Source organism: Anthonomus grandis, chromosome 4 (genome assembly GCF_022605725.1).
Source record: "Anthonomus grandis grandis chromosome 4, icAntGran1.3, whole genome shotgun sequence".
Lineage (NCBI taxonomy): Eukaryota > Metazoa > Arthropoda > Insecta > Coleoptera > Curculionidae > Anthonomus > Anthonomus grandis.
The window spans coordinates 19,526,317-19,551,774 of NC_065549.1; the positions used below are offsets into that span (position 1 = coordinate 19,526,317).

The window sequence follows — 25,458 nt, forward strand, 5'->3', positions numbered from 1 at the left end:
CAAAATACTCAGTCAATACATTTTAAACCAATTCCATTAAGTCTTTAACTATAAAGGACCTCAGTGTTTATATTGACAAAGGATTGTCTTTCACACAGCATGTTTCAATAATGTGTTTTACGGGTATGAAACTGTTTTATAATTAAATACACTTAGCCAGGGTTTAGATTTTTCTTAATATATTTTTAATATGTTACTCTTAGAACATTGAATGGCCCTTAAATAAAGAACGAAAAAATAAAGAACTTCATCGTGGGTTGTTTTAATATAGTATATTATTATACATAAAGGTTTATTGCTTAGGTATGATAAGTGCTATAAGTGAAATTTACATAGATTTAATATTCTGATTTTGATTATATTTTAGGTGAATATATTAGTATTACTCTTTTATAAAACTCTGTGATCTCTAGCCTGTAAATCCTTGTACCCTCTAGAGTTTGACGCTGTTCTGAAATATATAATTTTGTTATTAAAGGTTATCGTATATAATTTCACTATAGGAATTAAAAAAAAAATTTCTTTAGCTAAGTTGGAAGAATGGAAGGAGCAAAATGGACCATTATTAGAAAAAGTAATGCAACTAGATATCCTAAAGATCACAGATGCACCAAAGAAAAAGAATTACTTTAAACCACAAAAAGGTTCTACGCAAAATATTAGGAGCAGTTCTGTTCAAAACCTTAACAGCTCGCTAGTATCCAAAGCTGGTAGCATGATACCTATAAAAAGTAAGTTTACGCTTAATACGTTATTAAAGTCAAAACAAAAATTATTAAATCTTAGGTGGCAAAATGCCGTTGCGTCAATCTATGATGAGCCACTCCGCAGCGACGCTAATGGGTCGGATTCAGTCGCAGAAAAATTTGACTTGGCATGAAATTATGGGCACCAATATCATGATTGACTTCGGATTAAAATTTGATCTTAATTTTGATGACTCTTTGTGGAAGTCCTTTAAGAGCATAGAGATGTTTGAACTATTAAAGTTTACGTTGCCCGAGAACTTGCGCTTGATTGCCATGAGAAAGGAAAAAGTGTCGAAGGCGGTTAATGCTGTCATAAAGATGCTAAAGATGTATAATGATATTATTGATAAGCTGACCAAGCCTCAGGTAAGTCATTTTTCTTAAGATTAATATTGTGTAAAAATTAAAAATAAGACAAAATAGTAAGACTTGTTTCGCATCAGCATTTAACAAGCTTCTCTACAAAACTGAATTGAGTGGTATTTAATGTAGGTTAAATGTAAGGTGTAACAGATTAACACAAGATATGCATAAGGCTTTCTTTGTGTTTTCTAATTTCTTTTTCCTTCGTTTTCATTTCGAAGCAGCCTTTCCCAAAAAGTACTTTGAATAAAAAAATTAAAATTCAAGTTGGATTATCTTAAATAAAAAGACTATAGTGCACAGCAATTACAGTTCGGTGCACTTTACTTAGGATATAATTGTTTTCTAATAAGTAAAGTAAGTTTTGACAATATATTTTTCAGTTCCATAAATATGATTTTAGAGACGAATCTTTTAACTGCAGGCAACAATATGTTTCTATTACTCATTACTCAACAGTAAAAGCTAAGTCAGATTGGAAAATATTAATACAAATGTGACTGTTCCGCAGGGTTTCGTGCTGGGTGCTATTCTTTTTTTGTTTTACGTAAATGAATTGCGGAATGTTATTCCTAATGCACTTGTGTTAATATCAATTAAATTGGATAGTATGCTTACTAAAGAAATTAACAAAACACTAATTCACGTCAAAAATTGTTTTTATTGTAATTCCTTATACCTGAATATATTAAAGACGCTGTTCAGACGTACGCAGTTTAAAAAAATAGATGTAAAATTTTTATTATATATCGATACATGCTTAATATGGAAAAAATACTGTGAGAGTGCAAGATCTAGATTAAATTCTTTTGCATATGTTATTTTAAATCTTAGAAATATTTGAACATTTCAACAAATATTATGTTTTATTATGTTTAAGTTGAGTCTATCTTACGATATATAGAGTGTGCTTTGGGGAATTTTTCATACATAATTTCTGACAATTTCTCAACTCTCCCTTTTGTGAATTTTTTTTTTCATAAACAAAAGAGAATTAATTGGTGCATTGCTAGAATAAATAACCGAAAGTGATTTTTTCCTATAATCTTATATATTTATTATATTTTATTTATGTTTTTTCTTGTTTTACATTTTAGGCATTATTAGTTAAGTGTTTTTAAAGTTAGGTTTAAGTCGTTATAAGACGTCGCTCCTGACTATTCCAATATAATTTTGTTATTGTCATACTGGAAAATAGATGAATAAATAAATAAATCTGTATATTTGAAAAATATTAATCTGAAAAACGAACTATAAAACTACAAAAAAATCCATAAATGATAATAAAATCTCAAACTAAAAAGTGGATCAAAATCTGCATGGACTTTATTATAAATTATAAAAAAATTATTAAATATTTAACTAATAAAAATATGACTAGCATAAATATCTCATTGAAATGACTGTCATGTCTTAATTCAACAAAACTGTTTAAGCCTTCAGAAATTAAAATTTTCATCACAAAATAGTGCGGAATGTATGCGAAAATACCATTTTTCTTTCTCCTATCAACCTCGAAGAAAATTTTAATTTAATTATGAATTTGCGCAACAAACGTTCATCAGGAATAGATGAGGTACTACTTTATGTAATAAAATAACGGTAACTATAATCAAAGATGCAATCGTCAAAAAATAGATAATTACACATTCATCCCAAAGAATAGTGCTGGTCATACACTTTTATAAAAGGCAAAAACACAAAATCTACAGCATCATCAGACCTAAATAATAATTAAGATGATGTAACCTAAAAAAAGGAAAATTTAACAAAAACTTACCATAACATACACAAAACACCATATATATAAACAAAGCTTACAATAAAGTGGCACTATCTGTGTACAAAGAACTCAACTAAACAATCAAATCTCCTTATACATTTCAGAAATGTAACCATCATTTGAGAGTCTAGAACTATTTAAGGTTATTAAAAACTAGGTGGCCATAAAATTCCAACCTTTCATTAACACAGGACAGATCTGGGCTTTTAAAAGCTTTACTAATTTCCATTGTCTCCAACAAGTCTAGTTTTTTACTTTTATTGCACTGATGAAGTATTTTTATATTTTGGCTGTCAGGAAAATTATGTTTGGAGTCGAGGAGGTGATTAGCAAAAGCCGATCTGGTGACTGTGATATGGTATTTTTATTTATATTGGTATTTATAGTGGTATTATTATGGTTTTGATATCGGTATTTTTAAATTTATTATATTGGGCCTTGTGTTCACTAATCCTAGTAGAAATCTTCCTACCAGACTGGCCGACGTACACTGCAGGGCACTCTTTACACCTAATCTCAAATTCCCGGAGAAGATAGCGGGGTTTCTTTAGTTTTAATTAGATGTGTTTTTAATGTTATTATTGGTTTAAAAAGCTGGGGTTATGCCAAAGGGAGAAAAAAAGCGGGGTCGTTGTGACGAAATTGGTCCAAAATAAGTAAACGACCTAAAAGTTTTGATAGTTTGTTTGTTTGATAAAATTAAATGATAATTTATACTTGCTCACATACTGAAAATACATTTTATATATAGGTTTAAGAGGGAAAAAGTTACTGACTGCTAATTGTTTAATGGTAAGGAATTCTTTTTTAAAAGCTTCACGAGAAAGCGGGATGTTAAGAAGTCTGTAAAACAAAGAATGGAAAGCAGCATATTTATGTGAGGACGGTGATGTTGAATTATATTGTATAATATTATCTGTTGTTGCTTGTTTACGAAATATTTCAAAGGATATCTTATTTTTTTCCCTCTTAAGTAATAAATCTAAGAATGGTAAGGTGTTGTTCTGTCCCCGTTCGATTGTGAACTCAATTTTAGAGTGAAGAGAGTTGACAAAATTATGGAAATTTGTAAGCTCTACCTCACTTCCATTCCAAATCATACATATTATATCATCCACATACCGTTTATAAAAGATGATGTTATTTTTAAAATTACTGCTCATTATTTTTGTTTCTAAGTTACTACGAAATACTTCACTAAGAAATGGCAATAAACAAGAGCCCATTGCTAGTTCTTCTTTTTATTTAAAAAAATGGTTGTTAAATTGGAAAAATTTTGGATCTAACACAGTAGAAAGAAGCAAAAGTAGATTTTCCACCAAGAGAGAAACAAGTTTCCCTCTGAGAATATCTTTGACTAAGACCAATCAGCGGGTGGAATGCTTGAAAATAAGTTTTTCACGTCTAGCGATATAAGCTGGGCTGTATCTGGAATGTAAATATTCTGAATGCTTTTGGCAAAATTCACTAAATTTGTTACAGAATATGGCGCTTTGAAGTTTGAGACATTTCTAAGAACATTATTAAGCCAAGATGATAACTGGTAACAAGGGGAGTCAACAAAGGAAACCACAGGTCTAATTGGCATGCTAGTTTTATGGACTTTTGGCAACCCATATAATAGAGCTGTTTTAGGGTTCATGGGATTATTTTTTGTTTTGTGGAATTAAAATATTCTAAGGTTACCAAGGACCATTTGATCTTCATTTGACCTGTGGGATCTCTGTCGACCTTTTCAAAGTCATCTTTAAATAATAATATTGATACAAAACATTTTTATTTTTCGATGTTTATTTTTATTTGAAACACATTTTATAAATAAACCAAAATTAACTAATATTATCTTTTTTGATGATATGGAATACAAAATTATTAATACTTAGTAAGCGCACCGTTGTTATCAATTACAGCTTGCAAAAGTCGTAGCATACTTTAAATTGAGTTTCTGGTATATTCTTCGATTATTTGGTCCCATGCGTCATCTATCTTTAGGCGTAATTCATTCTGATTTGTAGGCCTAGTTAAGTTATCTTTATACATATATTTTGCCAAAGACACCAACCGATGGCATCGTAACATTGTTTAGGATATTGTAATATCCTAAGGCATTAAGCCTTCCCTGCACTATTTGATAAACGCCTGGTCTTTTAAAACTAATCCAGGCCCAAACGCTTATACTAAAACGTCCACTTTGATTAATCCTATGTGTATATCTTTCATCATATCTGGTATTAGAAGGCCTGTAAACGCGGATTTTTCCATTATTGCACGATTGGGTTTTTTCATCTGAAAATATTACCGTTTCTCATAATTATGTTGTTTTGGTCTGCATATTGATGGGCAAATTCTAATCTTCTCTGTTTATTTGCTTCGGTCAAAAATATTTTATTTATACTACGAGCTGTATTAGCAGAACCAGGAAAATGCGTGTCTTCTTTCGCCTTTATTGCTGTTTCAAACGGATTGTTTCTTAGAAAGCCACCTAACTCTCTATCTTGAATGTCGTTTGAAATTTTTGGTCGACCAGAACCTGGATTTCTTACAATAGCTCTATATTCTGCAATTGTTGCCTTAGCTAACGAAACGGTATTTTTGCTAATACCCCATTCTTCTGCAATTCTTCTTATAGGAACTCCATCCATTAGACTAGTGTATATTATCACTTTTTGTTAAGGAGATAATACGGGCATTTTGAAAGAACGATTTTGTTGACGCAGCTGTTACAAATTTTGACGTCGCTACTGATTTTAAAAGATATCAATAGTATAACGTTTGATCGACTATGTAAAGCACTTTTTTTTTTTTTTTTTTTTTTTTTTTTTTGGGTCGGTGGAGAAATTCTTTATGAACACTGGTTACGCGGCGCCGCCCCCAGTAGTGTGGGACTCAGTGTCGAGTCTGTCTCGTCCTATACCCACTAAAACTCCACCGCTGGGTGGTGCCTTGTGGCTCCCTACACTGCGGTCTGCTAAGAAGCAGTCCTATTGTGTCAAGCACTTAAACACGTATTAAATTTACCAACAGAAATAGATAAAACAGAAAACACAAGCTGCAGTATTACAAAAAAATTCCATACAAAACTGCATTTATGGATTCGAGAAAAGTCGCAGAATGTAACTGATCTAAATGTTCTTTAATACAAAATGACATTAATACTTATGACATTATTACTTATAGTGGGTGACACATAAAAAAGAGAACACTTAATAACTATGTTACTATTCAAGATAAACAAATAAAATTCGGTATATCGATAGAATTATTATCATTATAATTATTATTATTAAGGTATCTTTTGACATATTCAGTTATTGTCTGTCACTTCCAGTTTAAGCGGTCACACTAACTTTCTTATTTTAAATGGGACACTTTATATATTATTACGTATTTCGATAGAAAATAATTTTTTTAAATTTTAAAGTAGGGTGCCATGAATGTGTTAAATGTTTTAATTTTTAATCAAGCACGGAAAAAAAATTGTTTTCGTTACTTTTTTTGATTTAAACCTTTTACACGTCTCTTCAAAATGTCCAAACCATTAATTTTGGCATTTAATTATTTTTTTTAAATAGCACATTATTGGGAACAACCACTTTTGAAAATGAAATATTATTATTTTTTTAATCGGTTGATAAATAAGGTTAATAAATAAGAAGAAAAAAATTAAATCATAAATAAACGCGTTTAATTAATAGAAATAGCATAGAAGGCTTTGATTTCTTGACTAGGAGGCACGTTCTATTTATTATTCTAACAAATTTGCCGCATTTTTTGAAAGAATTTCAATGTTTACTAATATTTGAAATGTTTGCTGACTGTATTTCTGAAAAACTGATTTAAGTAATAAAACACAATGTAAATTATTATTTTTCCGTGATTACTTGTTTAAAAAATAAAATTTTTATATTTTGTCATAAATTCAATGCATTTATGACACTTTATTTTAAAATTTAAAAAAATGTTTTTTTCTATGAGCATAAAACAAAAAATGGCAAATGAGATATCATTATTCTCAGAATGTTATTTTCTATCGAAATACGCAATAATATACCAATTGTCCCATTTAAAATAAAAAAGTTAGTGTTACTTCCTGTTAAACCGGAAGTAACAAAAAATAATAGAATATGTCAAAAGATGCTCTTACGACTATGTTCAGTTCTTGCGATTACAGACCTTAAAAAACTATTGGCAACCTCGCGAACTGTGTACTCGACTAGTGAGCGGAAAACGCGCGCAGGTATTTCGACATCGTTTCGTTTGTCGTTTTCAACATAGAGAAATGAATATTAAACTTAATTACTCTGTGGTTTTCAGCAGTGTGAGAGAACTAGCTTACGAGTCTGTACTTCGGTCAGAAATATACTTTATTTACGTTTCATAACCTAATTGTATGTTCTCTCGCATGTATTACTTTGACCCTTGTAATTTAAGACGTTATTAAATTAAAGTTTATTTACTTGGTGTTATTAACGTTAGAGTGGCCGAACCAGGCCTTATATACAGTCCACTATAAAACAAACAAAACAGACTATTTTATTGATATACCAAATTTTATTTGTTTATCTTGAAAAGTAAAAAAGTTATTAAGTGTTTCCTTTTTCCTGTGTTTTTCATTTATTTAATTATGTTATCTATTTTTTTTTTATTAGGTTATTTTTAATAACATGATGTCGGGTGACGCAGGAAAGGGGGAACAACTGTAGACATTTCAAGAAGAACAAATAAAATTTGGTACATGCATCGATAGAATGGTTATGAGAGCATCTTTTGGCATAGTCTGTTGTTTTCCGGTTTAACCGGAATTGATACCAACTTTTTTATTTTAAATGGAACACATGGTACATGATATTTCCTGGTATTACTGATATTTCGATAGAAAATATTGTTCTGAGAATAATAATGGTGGGTGAGAATAATAATAATAGGTGTGTGACTTTTTTTTTCTTCTATAGTAGATGCCAAAATGTTAAAAGACTGGTTTGTACATTTTAAATAGTCGTGTAAAGGATTTAAATAATAAAATGAAACACCCTGTTTTAAAATTTAAATTTTTTTTTATGAATATAAAACAAAAAGTAGCAAATCGTTCAAAGCTTTCCCTATCACCTATTTATAATTTATATATATTCATCTATTTTTAATTTGGTCAATTCCTATAAAATTGAATAATTTACAGGAATTTTTTTTTGACAAAGATCCATTACAGGTTGTATGATTATCTACTAAATTATTTACTCCAATTTAATTATTTTTGGATCGCAATGTAATAAAAACATCAATGAATTTAACGATACTGTCGCTCCCCTGTGATATGTTTTTGACTAGACTTTTTGAAGAGACAAAATGTTAAATATTATGAGATTTTAAAATATTTTAAAGAACAACCATAATTATACAATTCTGAATTGTTTGAATCTTATAGGTGATCCTTCTAAAAGCTAAACTCCGCGACGTGGAACTTTACATCCAGCAAGGACTCTCTCGCATCAAATGGTCGTCATTAAGTGTCTACGAATATGCGGAGGAGTGTGAAGTGCTCATAACCGCTCTCAATACCCTTTTCGAGCATATCGAGCACATTGAAAAAGATTTATACCACAGAATCAGAATCTTACGAAACGCCAATCTTTTTGATTTTATACCGGCGAAACAAAATCCTGAGCGGCTTCCTTGTAAAGACTTTTTTAATACAATGTATGACAAACGTACTGATAAGGTATCAAGTATGATAAAGATCTATGAGTCCTTCGCTCCCATCTTGATAAAACTGGAATATCTGGTTCTGGGTACTAACACTGGAAACTCGCCGGAAATGTATAGTTACTACTCCTTTTGGGAAGTTGAAATTTTCAAATCTCTAATAGGAATGACTTTAAAGAACCTAGAAAATTTTACTTCCAAGTTTGAATTAAAAGAATTACTCTTTCAAGTAGACGCTTTGGTTGTTACACCAGAAATACTGCTTAGACCCACTGCTTCAGAAATCTATAACATCATTGTGCGAAACACTCACGACTTCTTTAATAGACTCAAGATATTTCCTCGATGGATGCACGAGACTTGTCTGATGTGCAAACCTATCCAGACGTCAAAAAGGGAGGCATTTTTATTTTCTTTTTTTGAAGAAGTTATGAGGGTTCCTGATATTAGCGAAGCTGTACAGAAGCTACAAGAAACGGCACATAGGTCTATCATGCTTGTGCATCGGTATCTTCAAAAGTGGAAACGATATAAAATGCTTTGGAGCTTTGAAAAAGAATCGACGAGTGAAAAGTTTATGTCGGGAATGGTCACGCTAGAAACCTACGATGCTAAGTTTATGTTCTACAAGGACATCTCTGATAATATGATTAATAATAAAAGTTTTATAGATATAGACAGCATCCGCCTTAATCTTCGTCCGTTATTGAACACTATTAGTTTTCACTGTATTGAATGGAAAAATACATTGGGCAAGTTATTGGATTTAAAAACTTATGACGAGATGATTGATATGAAGAAAATGATTGAACAGCTCCACTCGACTGTTAGGGGAAACATAAAAGGCTTGGAAAGGTTCAAGGCAATCATGAATGCTATTGCAACAATTCGTAAACACAATATTCAAGCAGAGTTAGATTACTTGAGATTCCAAGAAATATACTCTATGCTAAAGCAACATGACATAGAGTTTGATCCAGAACATGAGATTTTAGCTCATCAACTGGAGAAAGATTGGAAATCCCTGTTACTTTCAGGACTTTATCGAGAACAAACATTGGAATCGACTAAAGAACGCTTTGCTTTGCTGACCTTAAATGAAATTAACTCTTTCTTGGATGTTTTAAGAGAGTTCTTAGAAAGGTTTAACAAAGAAGGTCCTGGAGCAGTAGGAGAAGATCTAGACTCTGGTGTCAAACTAATGGAAGAATATCGCATCGAATTTGGCAACCTGGAAACCAGAAGAGTGGATTTAGTTAATGCAGAGATGCTTTTTGATATTCCTTTGGCGGATTATTCAGATTATATTAAAGCAAAAGAAGACTTTGAGGGCATGGATGTTATTTACAAAGTTTACAAAGCTCAAAAGCATGCTAGAGAGCTTTGGGGCAAAACTTTATGGGCCAATTTGAATCCCCAAGCTTTATTGGATGGTATTGATGGTTTTCTAAAAGAGTTTCGCAAAATTCCCAAAGAAATTCGTAACATGCCTGTTGGTTTAACACTGGAAATTAAAATGAAACAGTTTCGAAACTCAGTGCCACTAATGGTAGCCTTAAAGAATGAAGCTTTAAGAGATCGACATTGGAAGCAGTTAATGGCGAAGACTGGAATTGTTTTCGATATGGCTCCTGATAGGTTTACTCTAGATAACATGTTTGCAATGGAACTACACAGATTTCAAGATATGGCCGAAGAGATTATTAATAACGCCATAAAGGAGTTAGCTATAGAAAGGGGTGTCTTGGAGATTGCGGACACATGGAAGACAATTGCATTTATCGTTTACAAGCATATGAAAGGAAACGATGATCGAGGTTTTATTATCGGCCCTACAGATGAAATAAATCAAGTTTTAGAAGATAACTCTATGAACTTGCAAAGCATGGCTGGTTCACAATTTGTTGGTCCGTTTTTGGGGCAGGTGCAGAAATGGGAGAAGACGTTGGCAAATATTAGTGAGGTGATAGATGAATGGTTGTCGGTGCAAAGGAAATGGTTATATTTAGAAGGAATATTCGTAGGAGGTGATATAAGATCACAGCTTCCGGATGAGGCTAAGAAGTTTGACGAGATTGATAAGGCATTTAGACGAATTATGTTTGATACCGCTAAAAGGCCAATTGTATTGGAAGTGTGCACAATCCCTGGAAGATTAGAAGAATTCGAAGGGTTGGGTATTGGTCTTGACCGATGTCAGAAATCCTTAAATGACTATCTGGATTCAAAACGGAGAAGATTTCCTCGATTTTATTTTATATCCACTGAAGAGCTGCTATCTATTCTGGGCAGTAGCGAACATACAGTTGTTCAAGACCACATGATTAAAATGTTTGACAATATTAAATCTTTACGATTCGGTACTGATAACAATGATCGTGTAATAGCATCAGCTATGATATCTGGTGAAGGGGAAGTTATGGAATTTAGAAATGTTGTTTATATAGAAGGTAAAGTGGAAGACTGGATGAATGACGTCTTAAAAGAAATGCGTAAATCAAATAGGTTTATAACAAAAAGTGCCATTTTCTACTACGGTAAAATCAGACGACCACGTGTTCAGTGGATGTTAGAATACCAGGGAATGATATGTCTAGCAGGGAGTCAAGTATGGTGGACCGCCGAGGTTGAAAACGTATTTGTAAAGATTAAGAAAGGTAACAAGAGAGCTATGAAAGAGTATCTTCAGCAGCTGAATAACCAATTAAATGAAATTGTTATAACCGTGAGGGCCGATCTGACACCTAATGATCGCACAAAATTTCGAACTATAGCCATCATTGAGGTTCATGCAAGAGATATAGTGGAGAACTTTGTAAGAGACAGCGTGACTGACGTCTCAGAGTTTGAGTGGGAAAGTCAACTTCGCTTTTATTGGGTCAACCAATTAGATAACCTTTGGGTAACTCAATGCACTGGCTCGTTTGAATACGGCTACGAATATATGGGACTTAACGGTCGATTGGTAATCACTCCTCTCACGGACCGGATTTATCTCACTATTACTCAGGCACTTATAATGCACATGGGCGGGGCTCCTGCAGGCCCAGCAGGTACGGGTAAAACCGAAACAACAAAAGATCTCGCTAAAGCTATGGCTCTCTTGTGCATCGTAACGAATTGTGGAGAAGGAATGGACTATAAGGCTATTGGAACAACCTTGGCTGGCTTAGCTCAATGCGGCGCATGGGGATGCTTTGATGAGTTCAACCGAATTGATATTTCTGTTCTTTCTGTTATATCTACCCAACTGCAGACTATACGGACTGCCTTAATGATGAAATTGGAACGCTTCACCTTTGAAGGAGTTGAAATTGCCTTGGACTCGAAAGTTGGCATTTTTATTACAATGAATCCTGGTTACGCTGGTAGGACTGAACTTCCAGAATCTGTAAAGGCATTATTTAGGCCTGTAGTATGTATTGTGCCAGACTTGGAAATGATATGTTTAATTTCGCTTTTTTCGGATGGGTTTTTAGAAGCGAAAGTGCTTGCCAAAAAGATGACTGTTCTTTACAAACTAGCTAGAGAACAGTTGTCTAAGCAGTACCACTATGACTGGGGATTAAGAGCCTTAAACGCAGTGCTTAGAATGGCGGGAGTTTTAAAAAGAGCTTCGCCTGATATTAAGGAAGCTCTTGTTCTAATGAGAGCTCTAAGAGATATGAACCACCCAAAATTCGTTTATGAAGATGTTCCTTTATTTTTGGGATTAATTAGGGACTTATTTCCTGGTATGGACTGCCCGAGAGTCGGCTATCCAGATTTCAACGCCGCTATAGAACAAGTGCTGACCAAAGATCGTTATATTGTTTTACCTTATCAAGTGGATAAAGTAGTTCAAATGTATGAAACTATGATGACTAGGCATTCTACTATGATGGTTGGTCCTACTGGAGGAGGAAAAACTGTGGTGATAAATGCTTTGGCAAAAGGTCAAACGGTTTTGGGTCTTCCTACGAAGATATTTACTTTAAACCCCAAAGCTTGTTCAGTTATTGAACTCTATGGTATTCTTGATCCCTTAACTCGAGACTGGACTGATGGGCTACTATCCAATATATTTAGAGAAATGAACAAACCGACCGAGAAACCCGAAAGGCGTTACATCTTATTCGATGGAGATGTAGATGCTCTATGGATCGAAAATATGAATTCTGTGATGGATGATAATAAACTCCTCACACTTGCGAATGGTGAACGCATTAGGCTGCAGGTGCCTGTATGCGCATTGTTATTTGAAGTTGGTGACTTACAGTATGCATCACCCGCTACAGTATCTCGAGCCGGAATGGTTTACGTCGATCCGAAGAACTTGGGATATCAACCATTTTGGGACAGGTGGGTAAATAGCAGAAATCACGAGCCAGAACGTTCGGCATTTTCTGAGTTTTATGATAAAATTGTACCTGATTTGATGGCCTATGTCATGGAAGGAACATTGGGCAATAAGCAGGTTAATCCACTGAAGACGGTTATACCACAAACAGGGCTTAATATGATTACTCAGCTGTGCCATATGATTGACGCCATCTATCCGCAACCTGAGGAAGATACTAGAGATCCTGAAGAACCAGTGGATACAGATCTTATTAATGCAATATTTGTCACGTCTCTGTATAATTCAGTTGGTGCCACGCTAATAGATACTTGTCGTTTGGAATTTGACGAGTACATGAAAAGTCAAATTTCCATGTTAGCTACAAACGATACACCTGAAAATAAATGTGATTTGATTCATATGCCGATGGCGTTTCCTACATTTTACGACTATTTTCTGGATGTAAAAGAAAAAGTATGGGTAGCCTGGGATTGGCTGGTACCTGAATATATTCATGAAAAAGATCAAAGATTTTCTCAGATACTTGTTCCCACAGTGGATACAGTTAGAGTTACCTACATTTTGCAACTTATGAATAAAATCAAGCGCCCAATAGTTTTAGTTGGAGATACAGGTACTTCAAAAACAGCGATTATTCAAGATTTTCTTCGTCATCTTGATCCGGAGGTTTTCATACTACTAAACATTAATTTTTCTTCCCGTACTTCTTCCATGGATGTCCAAATGAATCTTGAGTCATCAGTAGAAAAAAGAACAAAAGAGATTTACGGGCCACCAATGGGAAAGAAACTTATTTGTTTTATAGATGATATGAACATGCCACAAGTAGACGATTACGGTACACAGCAGCCTATAGCTTTGTTAAAACTTTTATTTGAAAAAGGTGGCATGTATGATAGAGGAAAAGATTTAAACTGGAAAGTTCTTAAAGACATTTCATACTTTGCTGCTATGGGTATTGCTGGAGGTGGTAGAAATGAGGTAGATCCGCGATTCATTTCCATGTTTACCGTCATGAACTTAGTTTTCCCTACCACAAATACTTTACACCATATTTATTCTTCAATACTAAGCGGTCACTTATCTTCTTTTGCAGAAGAGCTACAAATTGCACCAGTTCTTCTTACAATGACCCTAAATCTTTATAATAACTTGATAATACATCTTCCTCCCACGCCCAGTAAATTTCATTATATTTTTAACATGCGAGATCTTTCAAGAATTACTGCAGGTTTGTGCAAAATTACTCCAAAATTTTTCCAAACTCTGCCTCAAATTGTACGAGTATGGAGAAACGAATTCACAAGGGTGTTTTGTGATAGGCTAATCAATACTGAGGATCAGAAATATGTTCGGAATGAGTTAGTGGAACAAATAAAAAAGTATTTTCCAAAAGTTACAAAGGCTGAAACCCCTAAGACAGATGTAGACGATGACGATTTCCAGTTTGAACCTGATGCACCTGTTGAAGAAGCCCAGGAAGAGCAAGCCGACATTTTGGAGTACTCCATGCGCGATCCTCTATTGTTTGGAGATTACAGAAATGCCGTAAACGAAGGAGAAGCACGAGACTATGAAGATTTGCTCGACTATGATGCTGTCTACTTCTTATTCCAAGAGATCATTGAGCTCTATAATGAGCGCAAGGAAAAACTAAATATAGTCCTCTTTAATGATGCTCTTGAACATTTGACACGGGTCCATAGGGGTTTAAGATTGGAAAGAGGGCACGTAATGCTTGTGGGTGTTGGTGGTAGTGGTAAATCAAGCTTAACCAGATTAGCAGCTTTTACAGCGGAATGTGATGTGTTCTCTATAGTACTTTGTAGGGGATATAATGAGATTATGTTTAAAGATGACTTAAAAAAGCTATACAGTCAGTTGGGTATTGATAAAAAACCAACAGTTTTTTTCTTTACGGCAGCACAAATTGTCGAAGAAGGGTTTTTGGAATTTATTAACAATATTCTAATGATCGGATATGTGCCTTCGTTATTTACTGATGATGATAAAGAACAGATAATCGGACAATGCAGATCAGCCGCTGTAAAAGCAGGATATGGGGTAGCAAAAGATCATGTGTGGCAGTATTTCATTAGCACGTGTATTGATAATTTACATGTGGTATTATCTATGTCGCCAACTAGTGATATTCTTAGTAAGCGTTGCAGAAATTTCCCTGGCTTAGTTAATAATAGTACTATAGACTGGATATTTCCTTGGCCTTTGCAAGCCTTATTTGCAGTAGCATCAACATTTTTGAAGGAAAATCCGAACATTCCTGAACAATACCGAGATACTATCATTGAACATGTTGTTCATGTGCATCAAAGTGTCATTGACTATACACAGGCTTATGCTGTAACACTTCGGCGTAAAAATTACGTTACACCCAAACACTACTTAGATTTTATTACCAATTATCTCAAGTTGCTCGAAGAAAAAGGGAATTACATAAATGGACAGTGTGATCGATTAAACAGTGGTCTTCTTAAAATTGAAGAAGCAAGCGGCGAGCTTGCCATTTTAAACGCTAGATTAGAAAAGCAAAAAATTGTAGTTGGTAAAGCTACTGCGGAGTGCGAAGCTATGTTGGCAGAAATCGAAGCTGGTACCAATATTGCAACAGAGAAAAAAGATGCGGCATCTCTTAAGAGTACGGAAATTGAAGAACAGGCAAGAATCATAAGTATCGAACAAGCAGAAGCAGAAGAGGCGTTATCTGCAGCTTTGCCTGCCTTGGAAGCAGCTAGGCTCGCCCTAGCAGATTTAGATAAGTCTGACATTACTGAAATCAGATCTTTTGCTACTCCACCTGAAGCTGTACAAGTAGTATGTGAATGCATAGTCATTCTGCGAGGATACAAAGAAGTATCCTGGAAAACCGCTAAAGGTATGATGGCTGAAGCTAGCTTTCTTCGAACATTACAAGAAATGAACTGTGATGCAATTACGCTTGCGCAACAACGTGCTTGCAAAGCTCATATGAAGAAATCCAGTAAGCTTGATGATATGGCGTCGGTCAGCAAGGCAGGATATGGTCTTTTAAAATTCGTACAAGCCGTATTGGGCTACTGCGCTGTGTTCAGAGAGGTTAAGCCCAAGAAAGATCGAGTAGAACAGTTGGAAGCTGAATACAACAACGCGAAACGTAGTTTAGAAAAGCTCTACAATGAAATTGCAAAACTTGAAGCTGATTTGGATAAACTTAATCAAAAGTATGCCACTGCAATGAAAAGAAGACAGGAGCTTCAAGAGGAAACCGATATTATGATGCGCCGTCTAGAAGCTGCTGATAAACTAATATCTGGTCTCAGCTCGGAGAAGATCCGTTGGAATGAAGACTTAAAGAACCTGAAAATTGAAAAAGAGCGCCTGGTTGGTAACTGTATACTTTGCTCAGGTTTTCTTGCTTACTGTGGCCCATTTACTTTTGAGTTTAGAAGAAATATGGTATATCAAGATTGGTGTACGGATATTCAAGATCGTCAGGTTCCAATGACTTTGCCCTTCCGACTAGAAAGAAATCTAACTACTGATGTAGAAGTGAGTCAGTGGGTCTCAGAATCTTTACCTCCTGATGAGCTAAGTGTACAAAATGGCATTTTAACTATGCGGTCCTCAAGATTTCCTTTGTGCATTGACCCCCAACAACAAGCCTTAAATTGGATCAGGAAAAGGGAAGAAAAAAATAATATGAAAACGTTAAATTTTAATGACTCAGATTTCTTAAAGCACTTGGATATGTCCATTAAGTACGGAGCACCTGTATTATTTCAAGATGTAGATGACTATATTGATCCCGTCGTTGACAATGTAATTCAGAAAAATGTTAAATACTCTGGTGGCAGAGTATTTATTGTTTTAGGAGATAAAGAGGTAGATTGGGATCCCAATTTTAGACTCTATATGACTACCAAATTTTCTAATCCTGTCTTTAACCCTGCTGTTTATGCTAGTGCGGTAGTTATTAACTACACCGTGACGTTGTCGGGATTAGAAGATCAGTTGCTGAGTGTCGTTGTCAGGAATGAAAGGCCTGACTTGGAAGAGCAAAGGGAAAACCTCATTACTGAAACCAGTGTAAACAAGAATTTGCTGCAAGTTCTGGAAGATTCTTTGCTCAGAGAACTCTCTACTACAACAGGGAATATGCTTGATAATGTTGAATTAGTGACTACGTTAGAAAATACCAAAAGCAAAGCCACAGAAGTCATGGAGAAATTAGATCTGGCTGTTCAAACTGGTAAAGATATTGATAAGCTTCGAGATGTCTATAGGCCAGTTGCCAAGCGGGGTGCCATTTTATTCTTTGTACTATCGGACATGGCGGGAGTAAATGCCATGTATCAATACTCCTTAGCTTCATACTTGGGAGTATTTTCCTACTCTTTAAGAAAAGCCTTGCCTCATACCATACTAGAACGACGACTGATGAATATTATAAATATGTTAACAAAAAATGTTTATGATTACGGGTGCACTGGCATATTTGAGAAACATAAGCTGCTGTTTTCGTTTCAAATGACCGTCAGACTGGAAGAAAGTGCTGGTGAAGTAAAGCAGACTGAACTCGACTTCTTTATTAAGGGCAGCGTTAGCTTGGAAAAATCTACTAGGGAAAAGCCAGCCACATGGATTACCTCGGAAGGATGGGAGAATATTTTGAAGCTGTCCACAGAATTTCCACTGTTATTTGAAAATTTACCTAGTCAGATTGAGAGAAATGTAGATATGTGGCAAGAATGGTTCGGTTATTTCAATTATTAAAAAGTTTATTGTATTAAAGTCTAATTTATAGGTATGATTTGGATGCTCCTGAAGCTGTAGACTTTCCATTTGGATACAAGGAGACATTAAAGCCTTTTCAGCGACTTTTATTGCTTAGATGTTTTCGAATCGATAGAGTGTATAGGGCTGTGGGAGACTACATTACCGACATAATGGGCGAGGAGTATATTATGCCTCCAGTCATCAGTATGGATAATATTTTTGAACAATGCAGCCCCATGACTCCTGTTGTATTCATTTTAAGTCCTGGCTCTGATCCTACTGCCGAGCTGATGAAACTAGCTGACAGGTAAAATAAGCTTTCATATCGGGTTTAACCACCTAGTATTATAGTGGAACTTCTTTCTGAAGTTTCAATAGCACAGATGATTTTATCAGATGTTTTCTTCTTCAATGCTGAAAGCAAACTGATGCGTACTAATTAGGAAATTGTATGAGTACATTTTGACGCCTAGTCAAGATAAATAATCATAATTAAATTTATTTTGATTTAACAAAGGAGTTGAACTACAACTCCTGTAGTGGAATGATATTCTTTCCTACTTGCAACACGAGTTTTTAAACAAGCGCATTTAGGTTTTTGGCCTCTCTTTGTAAGTCTTGAATTGAATTGTCGAAACAGTGGGCTGCCAAGACAGTTGTGCATATAGTCTAGTATAGTCTCCTGATGAATCCCTCATGCCTCACCAGGGGGTTACCAGAGCCCAACGGCCTTAGAGAAACCGATAAGGCTCTCTGGTCTAAGGGACTTAAAGTCACTCGGTACACTGAAAGTGTTACACAAATATTTGAACCTGGCACGCGTGAGTGCTGGGCACTCCCCGACTACATGGTCAACGGTTTCATCCTCCTCATAGCACCATCGGCATTCTGGGTTGTCCGCAATACCGATAGTATGGAGATGGCTTCTTAAGTGCCAGTGACCGGTTAAAAGACCTGTCACTAGCCGAATTTCGTGTCTTTTTAGGCGTAGTAGATTTTTGGTGAGACAGGCAAAGGGCTCACCTATGTGCGCTTTGGCCTGTCTCATACCAGGGGACTCAGTCCATCTTCGGTGGGTCCACTTGTCCAACAGACCCTTCATTGACGCGACCGCAACGCATTTCTTTGTAAGTCTTTCTTCGTAACCAGGTACGAGATCTTTTATACAAAACAAAACAATTAGCGTCCGACGTCCAGGTTAAATTGATGCAATTCATTAAGCTTTCGATACTTCTTGTACAAGATACTGGCTCTAGACATTCAAATCTTGAGCTACACAATTTGCCAAAGTGTATTCATATGTGATAGATAGTAAGGAAATGAAATTTTCCAAATTTGTGTCTAGCTAGCGTGCACTTCTCCATTATCCCCATTTTAATGAGCAAGTCAATTAAAATGAATTACTGAATTACTCGCCTTGTCCCGTTGAGGCTTTTAAATGCGCTAAAGGACATCATTTATGCCTTATATGAATTATCCTAAGAAGATTTAAAGTCTTGGAAGTAGTCTTTTATGCTTCTTTGGATCATACAGACTTACCACACCACCTTCTTTATACTATTGATCTTTAGTATTTGTCTCGTAAATGTATTTTAACCATTCGCCGGTGTTTTGAAGAGTGATGCAAACCTAGTTATGAAGTGCATCCGTTTTCGCATAACGCATAATCAACGTCAACATCCCCTCCTTGTAGATGGTCAAACTTAAGATGACATAGCAGTCACGAGTTCTTTTTCATGACTATCATAGCCAAAGTTTCTCCCGCGCTCTCATGATCGATTACACGATAATTCTGCAAGAACAAATAAAGAGAGCTATTTCAGTCTCTTTCATGGTTTAAGCCCATTTAAAAATATCGTTGTTGCCTTTGTATCCATTGTCCAATTAACTTGATCCTCGTGATTATTGAGCTTGACATTTTTTTTCATATAGATATTTGTAAACAAATTACTGGGTGTGGCCAAATAATTACGCTCTGATTAAGACAACGTTTTACTACAGTAGCCAATTATGCGCACGTTGCAAGCATCAGTATCCTTTCTTTAGCTAGTTAAAAGCCTGCTGACATGTATGGTCCCACTAGAATTTATATTCCTTTTTTGCAGATTTGGGTTAATAGCATGCTGCGTTCGTGTTTTTCTTTTCATTTCTTTCATTTTTTTGTTCATTTTGCTTGTTGACCGCAACGTCTTGTTGACTGGACACAACATAGCAACTGCAATAATTTAAGGATAGCTTAATTGTCTTCCAGACGTCTTGGACATATCCGTCTGTATGATTAGGTTTCCTCTATAATACTCGGCTCTCAACCAGTTACCAAGTATCCTTACGCTCTTCCCATTTCCTAAATGAACCGAATACTGCTGTAATGAGCATTTAAATGGCCCAGGATTGATTAATCCAATTGATCAAACTCTAAATGTCTCTTGACAAATTGATGTAGATATTATTCGATTAACTTGGATAATATTCGATCATTTCATTGCAACACTCATTATAATCTGCGTAAGCCTAAGGACGTTTACAATAAAATATTTATTTTATTGAAAAGTTAGTAAGGGAAGTCTTTTCTCCATAAATAAAATTCTAATCCTTTAATTTCAGGAGTATGTATTTCGGCAAGTGTTCTTGCGATCATCAGACTAGAGTTACTTAACACACACACAAATTCTAAACAATGATTAACTAAACAAAGATTGTTTAAAATTTGTATGTGTATTAAGTAACTCTAGTCTGATGATGGCAAAAACACTTGCCGAAATATATCACTCCTGAAATTAGAGGATTAGCATTTTATTTGTGGAGATAAGACTTCCCCTACTAGCTTTTCAATATTATATTGACTCCACTTCAGAATGGACTTTTTCCTTAATAAATATTTAAGCATGCTCATATTTTTATTGGAACATTGTAGGTGTGGTTTTGGCGGTGGCAAATTTAGATACCTATCGTTGGGCCAGGGACAAGAACCGACAGCTCTGCAGTTGCTCGATACCGCAATTTCCCGAGGACAATGGCTTATGTTTCAAAACTGCCATCTTCTATTGTCTTTTATTAAGGCATTGGAGAAGCAAATTGAAAAAATCAGTAAACCTCATCCCGATTTTAGACTTTGGTTGACCACCGATCCAGTGCCAACATTCCCTATTGGGATTTTGCAAAGGTACAATAAAATTAAGCGATTTGACTTATTGCATTAATAAACACCTAAATAAAATATATTTTGTTTCCAGATCACTTAAGGTAGTCACAGAGCCCCCAAACGGTCTTAAACTCAACTTACGTAACACTTACTTCAAGATGCGTGGTCAGTTGTTAAATTCTTGCGCACATCCAGCTTTTAAGTCGCTTGTTTATGTGCTCGCGTTTTTCCATGCGGTAGTTCAAGAGCGTCGAAAATATGATAAGATTGGTTGGAACATATGTTATGACTTTAACGAATCGGATTTTAACGTTTGCGTCCAAATTTTGGACACTTATCTGACAAAAGCCTTAAAGGCGAAAGATTCTCGAATACCTTGGAATAGTTTGAAATACCTTATTGGGGAAGTTATGTACGGCGGTAGGGTCATCGACGACTTTGACAGGAGAATTGTAGCAACTTATATGGATGAATATATGGGAGATTTTTTGTTTGATACTTTCCAGCCGTTCCATTTTTATCATGATAGTACTGTTGACTATCTTATTCCTCAGGACGGAGAAAAGGAGGACTATATAGGTATTTTTTGTTGTATACGTATTCATATTTTGAGTAATGGTGTTTAATTGACAGCCTTTATCGATGAACTTCCACTAGCAAATAGTCCTGAGATATTTGGACTTCATTCAAACGCTGAAATTGGATACTATACGCAAGCAACTAAGGAAATGTGGAACATTTTGATCGAATTACAGCCTCAAGTCTGTAAGTATATTTTTTATTATAATATAGTGTTTTCATTGCCAAACAAACTACCCTAAATTTATTTCTAAAAAACCAGGTTGGTTTTAATACGAATTGATTTTTGAAAGATATTTGACAAACAAACGTATAACTTAGTTAAAAATTAATATCGTAGGTTATAGTAGGTAATATATACTTAATGTGAGTCTATAACCTACTAGTCAACATTTTTATTTATCAATCAGTACGATAGTTTCTTTTATCAGAAAAATCTTTTAGGTTTAAGACAAATGTATCATCCAAAGTTCAAGAGCCTCCGAATTTGAAGTTTTTTTTATTAGCAAACATTTTTGGGCATAACTTAAAAACGACTTGACATATTTTCATATTTTTTTCACATTGTGATTAAATAGTTCCTGAGTATGAATTTGAGGGTAAAAGCATGATTCAGAGATAAGGCAATTACTTTATTATAGGTATACCGGATGACAATGGATAACACGAATACTCCATAACTTCGTTATTTTTTGAGAACAAAGTTTTAGACTGGTCTTGTCATTACAACTAACCATTCTGCATGTTTAAATTTCAGCTGCTTCTGACCAAGGAATGAGCCGCGAAGAATTTATAGAAATCGTGGCGAATGACGTACTCAAGAAAATCCCTGAAGAATATGAAGTCTGGAAAGTTCGTAGATACTTTCAAAGAATGATGTCCCCTACGATAGTTGTTCTTCTTCAAGAATTAGAACGCTTTAACAGACTTATCGCCACCATGAGAAGAACCCTGGTGCAGCTAAAAAAAGCGCTTGCGGGCGAAATTGGTATGGATGCTATTCTGGACAACGTCGCATACTCGTTATTCAACGGCCAACTACCAAACAGCTGGAGAAAATTGGCTCCGGCCACTTGTAAAAATTTGGGAGGATGGATGGAGCATTTTGAGATGAGGCAGCAACAATATTTCTCTTGGGTAAGTAGGGTTGTAGGAAGTAAACTATTTGTACTATTGTTTAACAATTTTTTAGTCTACAACTGGAGAGCCTACAGTGCTGTGGATCTCTGGTCTTCACATTCCAGAAACTTATTTGGCAGCTTTGGTGCAGATTGCTTGCCGGTTGCATAACTGGCCTTTGGATCGTTCCACATTGTATACTTATGTGACGGAGCATGTTGACCCTGCTGATGTTGTTCTTCGGCCAGCGGCGGTAAGGTTTTACAATAAACATAATCTTAAAGTTGTAATACTTAAAATCAAAAGACGACGATCAATCAGATCTATAATCATTAAACATTAAATCCAAAATTTGTTTCGCTTCAATCTGTCGGAATAGCAGAAGCCCTGATGCTTTTTGTCTATGATTTTCAGTTCTGATGAATCAACAGCGGTCATAAAAAAATTAATAGTGTTTAATTGAGTTTTACCGGTTTCAAGTTAATCACTTTGCCTTCTCTACTTACGCCTGTTCTTTTTCATTTTCAAACTGTAGCAAAACTGTAAAAATTCAGGTAAATATAAAAACTATGGATTGAAGATTATTTATAAGTTTGATGACTTTGCTATTTTTAAGGCAGTCTTCCTATACAGTCACTTCCTATCCCAATGGAAGTCAGCTCACATCATTTTAATCTGTAAGCAGGGTGAATCAGCAAGGACCATAATAGCTACAGACCTATCAGTCTCCTATGAACCATAGAGGAAGTCGTGTAAAGCGGAGATAATACTTTAGGTGCATCAGATCACCAGACTGCACTATCTCATCTTAGCTATCTAAGTTTGGTCTATAAGCAGGGTTACCATACATATTCATCGACATCTCCAAGGCATTCGATAAGATATGGCATTATGCACAGTGGATATCAGATAAGACTTGTCTACTTATTCTTGCAGAACAGAAGCTTCCGCATTTTCGCTGACAAAACACCTATTCCTACCCCATTAAATCTTAGTAGAGTCTTAGAGTAAGTCTTAAAAGTCTCACTCCTTTCACCACTCCTGTTTAACCTCTACATGTCCGACGTCCCCACGAAGGAGATAAATCTAATTCCAATTCTCCGAGGACACAGCAATTGCAACAGCGGCTTCAAGGATAAATTATCCTAACCAGTTAATGACATTGATGATCATTGGTGGCTACAGATCAATCCGCCGGTCATGTTTACCAAGACTTCAAGGGAGAAGTTGAAGTGGAAAGATCTGTCTTTTCTTTGGGTCAAATACGTTAACTAACTATAACACTTACATAGAGAAATAGCAATACCTTTGATTTTTTAGATGCAACGTCTTTTTAATCATACTTCCCTATACCTATCTCTAGCGGTTTTTCGGGACAAAAAATAATTTTGCATGTTTTTTGTTAAAAAGCCAGGGGATTACTGACTCTCTATTTCTCAGCCATTTAAGCTCCTAAAAAGCTCAAATTTTAAACATCACTTTAAGAGACCATCTTAATTCACTTCTCTTAGTCCAATTTAATCAGCATACAGTATACAGGGTCCTCGAAATTGCGAAAAATCATATCTTCAAAAAAAAAAAAATGGAACCTCTATATTTTATTTTTTATTCTAATAGACAGTTAAAATGCCTTTGATTTAATATAAAGCATTCCTATACCTAAGTAGCCGCGTATTGTAAGTTAATTCTTATTAATGGATAAAAAAAGGTCATTTATACTACAAAATACTCCGTTATTTATACGTAAAAGTAACAAAAAAAAGTATCATAGGAAATTTTAAAAATGCCTATTAATATTCTCTAAACATTTATAAAATCGATTTCTGGTGGATATATTCGTCGCTCTTCTAATTTCGCTTTTAATCTGGCTGTTCAAAATAGGTAATAATGCGCTGATGTAGCTCTTTTTTACTGTTTACTAGTATTGCGAACATCCTTTCCTGTATATTATCCCACAAGTAAAAATCAAGCGATGTCAGATCTGGCGATCTGGCCGGCCAATCCTTTGGTCTCATACGTCTAAACCATATATCATCAAACATGTCGTACAGTTTGCTTGTTACACTGTCTCCACAATGAGGTGGGACTCCGTCAAGTTAAAACCAACAAGTACAAAAATCTTGCAATAGCAGATTTTCCAAAAAAATTACTTACAACACTTCTTAAATTTTCTAATTAAATTTGGCTGAATTTCAATCATAAATTAGACATTTTGTCATAAAAATATTTTCACAGAATTCTACCCTTCTGTGTCTTGTGGTCTCAAAGGCTGAACTTTGGTGAACTTGAATGAACGCATCAAAAACCAAAACTCTCATCAAAACCATTTTATTAGCTAAGATCTTCCATTTTAGACTTTTTAATTAGTTGATCTTAAAACACTATGTTAATATTTTAACTTAATACGTCACTGTCATTTATTACCCATTATAAAATTTCCATTGCTAACTAAGTAATTTACTAAATAAAAATGTTTAAAATTATGAAATTTCATGAAAATAAGTATTTAGTTCTAAAGCGGCTACTTAGGTGTAGAAATATGTTATATTAAATTAAAGAGATTTTAAGTGTTCATTAGCATATAAAATAAAATATAGGGTGTTCCATTTAATAAAATGGACTTTTAGCTATTTTAGTTTTTCGAAAACCCTGTATAAATCAGGCTATGGAAAGTTAATCAAGATGGTCTTTTAAAATGGTGTTTTAAATTTGAGCTTTTTAGGAACTTAAATAGGTGAGAAATATACAATTCGTTTTCCCTTGGTTTAAAAAAATACTTTTCTCGAAACCGCTAGAGGTAGGGTATAGGAAAGTATGACTAAAAAAGACTCAAAATGAAACAGGGAATCAAAATGTCTAAAAATATATATGGTGGTTAATTTAAAAAATCAGGTGTTGCGATTTTTCT

General features: G+C 34.8%; 1 protein-coding gene across 1 annotated transcript in view; it reads left to right on the top strand.

Annotated features, from left to right (window-relative positions):
* Window positions 1–25,458, top strand: part of LOC126735105 (dynein axonemal heavy chain 10) — a 47,679-nt gene that overhangs the window by 20,986 nt on the left and 1,235 nt on the right. Inside the window, exons 15-23 of the mRNA XM_050439013.1 lie at window positions 528–731; window positions 787–1,115; window positions 8,318–17,685; window positions 17,739–18,017; window positions 20,625–20,873; window positions 20,944–21,431; window positions 21,486–21,617; window positions 22,189–22,568; window positions 22,624–22,803. Coding sequence (XP_050294970.1) covers window positions 528–731; window positions 787–1,115; window positions 8,318–17,685; window positions 17,739–18,017; window positions 20,625–20,873; window positions 20,944–21,431; window positions 21,486–21,617; window positions 22,189–22,568; window positions 22,624–22,803 — 11,609 coding nt within the window. The remainder of the gene's footprint in view (window positions 1–527; window positions 732–786; window positions 1,116–8,317; window positions 17,686–17,738; window positions 18,018–20,624; window positions 20,874–20,943; window positions 21,432–21,485; window positions 21,618–22,188; window positions 22,569–22,623; window positions 22,804–25,458) is intronic.